This window comes from Egretta garzetta, unplaced genomic scaffold, assembly GCF_000687185.1.
Source record: "Egretta garzetta isolate BGI_Z169 unplaced genomic scaffold, ASM68718v1 scaffold407, whole genome shotgun sequence".
In the NCBI taxonomy this organism is placed as follows: domain Eukaryota; kingdom Metazoa; phylum Chordata; class Aves; order Pelecaniformes; family Ardeidae; genus Egretta; species Egretta garzetta.
The window spans coordinates 52,684-56,097 of NW_009260183.1; the positions used below are offsets into that span (position 1 = coordinate 52,684).

The following is a 3,414-nucleotide window of genomic DNA, read 5'->3' on the forward strand; positions in this document are numbered from 1 at the left end:
CCTGGGGGGATTTAACAGCCGGGCAGAGGCGGTGCTGAGGGCCAGGGTTTGGGGGTGGGATGGCAGGGGTAGGGGAAGGGTTGGGCTGGGGGAGCTTCAAGGGCTTCTCCAACCTCAACCATTCTGTGATTCCATGATCCCCCTCCCCAACAACTTGCAGATTAAGATTCTTCTTTGTTTTTTCATGCTCAGGAGCAAATCCAAAACAAACTGAAGAGCCTCAAGGATGAAAGAGAAAGGCTCCAAGGATTAAAACTGACTGGGGAGAAGAGAAGCCAGAAGTATCTGGTAGGTACTTGCCACTGCTGCGCGCACGGAAGGGTCTTCCGCAGGTGAAATGGCGCCGGGTTGGCCCCTGAATTCGTGGAGAGGAGGAAAACACCTGCAGGCAGCTCCACCCAGGTGGGCCCATCTCTCGCGCTCCATCATGGCGAGGGACCCGTGAAGGCAATGCAAATGTTTCTCCAGGGGAAACCGATTGGCAGCCTCCAAATGCCGGTGGAGAGTGAGGTGGTTTCCCAAACGGTCGGAGGGAGGTGCTTGCAGCTTAGCGGAGCGCCGGTTTGGACGGAGGAGATGGGCACGTGGGTCCTCCTGGGCAGATCTGCAGGATGGGGTGGTGGGATGGTGCTCCAGACCTCTCTATCTTCGCTGCAGACTGGTGCACCCCAGGAGCTGCTTCCTACCATCCTGGAGGTGGGTCAGCCACACCAAGCATGAGGTCCCCGGGGACGCTTGTGTCCAACTCGGACCCCAATGGGGCTGTTCTATGGCTGCGTAGCTGTCTGGGTCCCCCTGAGGGTGGTGGCTCTCATGGTAGCTTGGGGCATCTGAGCATCCAGAGGCAGACGGTTAGACTTGATGATCTTAAAGGTCTTTTCCATCCTAAACCATTCTATGATTCCTTCGGAGAGTGCACCACGCTGGATGTTTCCACCATCTCCCAGGCCTTTTTTGGGGCTACCAGAGGTTGGGGGGGGGTGTGTGGATCCGTAGCGATAAGGAAGTGAGAACCGGTGATTTCCTCAAAAGCAGAAGCAGAAAGTGTGACAGACGTTCCATTGCAGCTTCATGGGAGTGGTGAAGGTTGCCGGGGGGGGTGAAGGTGAGCAGAGATGGGCAACGGCCTTCCTGCTAAATAAAGAGGGGATGGAAGGAGAACATCGTGACCTTGCTGGTTGCTGGTGCCACAGTCCCTGGCCTGGATTCGGTCCTGTCCCATCCAGCTTCTGCCCACCATGGGGAATTGCATGTGCCAGCAACCATTTCTGACAGCCCCCACAGGACCTCGCCACTGAATCCTTCTCCTCTCACCCCCGTGTCCTCAACCGCGATCCCAGCAGGATTTGATCCCGCAAACACTCGTGGGTGCCCGCATGCAACGCCTGGGCTCCTCCGGGCTCTGGGAGAAACTTGAAGCTCAAAGGGGACCCAGGGCCACGTGCTAGGGGCTTGGGCCTTCTGCAGGTCTCAGCTTCCTCCCATCCTCATCCCTCCCCCTCTGTTCCTTGCAGCAGCAGACAAGAGCCGAGAGGTGGAAAACGATGTTGGTGTTTAAGCAGCTGCAGCAGTTCCAGGACGAGCAGGAACGTCTCCTCCTGACGTGGCTGGAGGAGGTGGAGAATCAGATAGTGCGGACCCAGATGGAGGACAATAGGAAGATCTCGGTGGAGATCTCTCACCTGGGCAACCTCATCCGGGAGCTTGAAGGGATGAACCCACAGCCAGAGAATAAATCCCTGCAGGTGAGGGCGGGGAGTTGGGCACCGGACCTTGCAGTGCTCTGAAGGTGGCGGTGAGGTGGTGGTGTCTTCTGACCTCTTTGCCTTGACATTTCGAATGGTTTATTGAGCTGCTCGGTTCACGATGAAGCCGTGCTGTGCGCTGTAGGCCGGTGTTAATGAGCTGTGTGCTGTAGGCTGGCGTTAACGAGCTGTGCACTGCCCTATCCAAGCCAGGAGGAGGAGGAGGACCCCCAGAATTAGTCTTTCAGCATCTTGGAAGTGTCTGCTGCTTCCCTCCCCAACCCCGTGTCAGAGTAAGGGAGACCCAGGCCCATCTTGCAGGACAGTGGCAAGGATTAACAAACAAACCCTGGCTCAAGCCCCGGGTGAGGCCACCCAGCGTAGGATGACACCTTCCCTCCCCAGGAGGCCGTGTCAGGCAGGACACGAGCAGCAGCAGTGGTTCGGAAGCAAATGTGACATTCCACCAGCTGTATCAGGGCATTTCTTCTCGCTGGGGGCCACTGCCTGGGTACAAGAGGTCCCTGATCTCACTCAGTGCTGCCCCAAGAAAGCCCAAACCCAGCAAAGCAACCGACAGCAGAGGGAGAGAAGGGATCGAGACGGGCCTGAAGGTCGCTCAGAGTTTAATTCCCATCTTCTCTCTCCTTTAGGATGCCAGGAATGCTTTGACCAGGTAGGTGGCTCTCCCTTTTCCCGAGGGGACAGTTGTCCCCAGCAGAGCTTCACAAAGCGGCCAGGAATTGGGGGGCAGGATGGGTTGTCCTCTCTATCAGGGTCCCCACTGCTCAGGGTGAGGAAGAAGCCAGGGGGAAGCTGGCCCTGGGGGGGAGAACATGTCCCACCACCTTCTCCATTCAGCTGGAGAAGGCCACCGTCCACCATCGAGGAGGTCCAGAGCAGGTGCACGTCCTCCACAGGGACATTGGGACCACTGATATGCCCAGCAGTGTCTCAAGTGACTCAACCTGATGCTCGGGGAGAAACACGCTCACCCGGCATCTTCTCTAAGCAGGGTTTCTATGTAGCTCATTCAGCAAAGAGGGGGACACAAAAGTCTTCTCACAGAATCCCAGCATGGTGGGGGGGGTGGAAGGGACCTCCAGGGATCACACAGCCCAACCCCCCTGCTCAAGCAGGCTCACCCAGAGCAAGGGGCGCAGGACATCATCCAGGCAGGGGTTGAAGATCTCCAGAGAAGGAGACTCCACAGCCCCCCTGGGCAGCCTGGGCCAGGGCTCGGTCACCCTCAAAGTCAGCAAGTTCTTCCTCACGTTCCACTGGAACCTCTTCTACTCCAGTTTGTGCCTACGGCCCCTTGTCCTGGCGCTGGGCACCACTGGGAAGAGCCTGGCTCCATCCTGGTGGCCCCCACCCTTGAGATATTTCATAGAATCACAGAATGTTTTGGGCTGGAAGGAACCCCTAGAGGTCATCTAGTCCAACCCCATAGGTGTTGATGAGATCCCCTCTCAGCCTTCTCTTCTCCAGGCTGAACAAGCCCAGCTCCCTCAGCCTCTCCTTGTAGGGGAGATGCTCCAGTCCTCCCATCATCCTTGTTGCCCTCCTCTGGACTCTCTCCAGTAGCTCCTCACCCTTCTTGAACTGGGGAGCCCAGAACTGGATGCAGAGCTCCAGGTGGGGTCTCCCCAGGGCAGAGCAGAGGGGG

General features: G+C 57.7%; 1 protein-coding gene across 3 annotated transcripts in view; it reads left to right on the forward strand.

The window, feature by feature from the left end:
• The window catches only part of LOC104129175 (zinc finger protein RFP-like), a 22,098-nt gene that overhangs the window by 16,361 nt on the left and 2,323 nt on the right, over positions 1-3,414 (forward strand). For 2 of the 3 annotated variants that reach the window (XM_035897429.1, XM_035897428.1), the window contains 4 exons: positions 193-288; positions 469-696; positions 1,515-1,745; positions 2,399-2,421. In XM_035897429.1, the coding sequence (XP_035753322.1) occupies positions 193-288; positions 469-696; positions 1,515-1,745; positions 2,399-2,421 (578 nt within the window). The remainder of the gene's footprint in view (positions 1-192; positions 289-468; positions 697-1,514; positions 1,746-2,398; positions 2,422-3,414) is intronic. The other variant, XM_009642090.2, reaches the window with a different exon arrangement.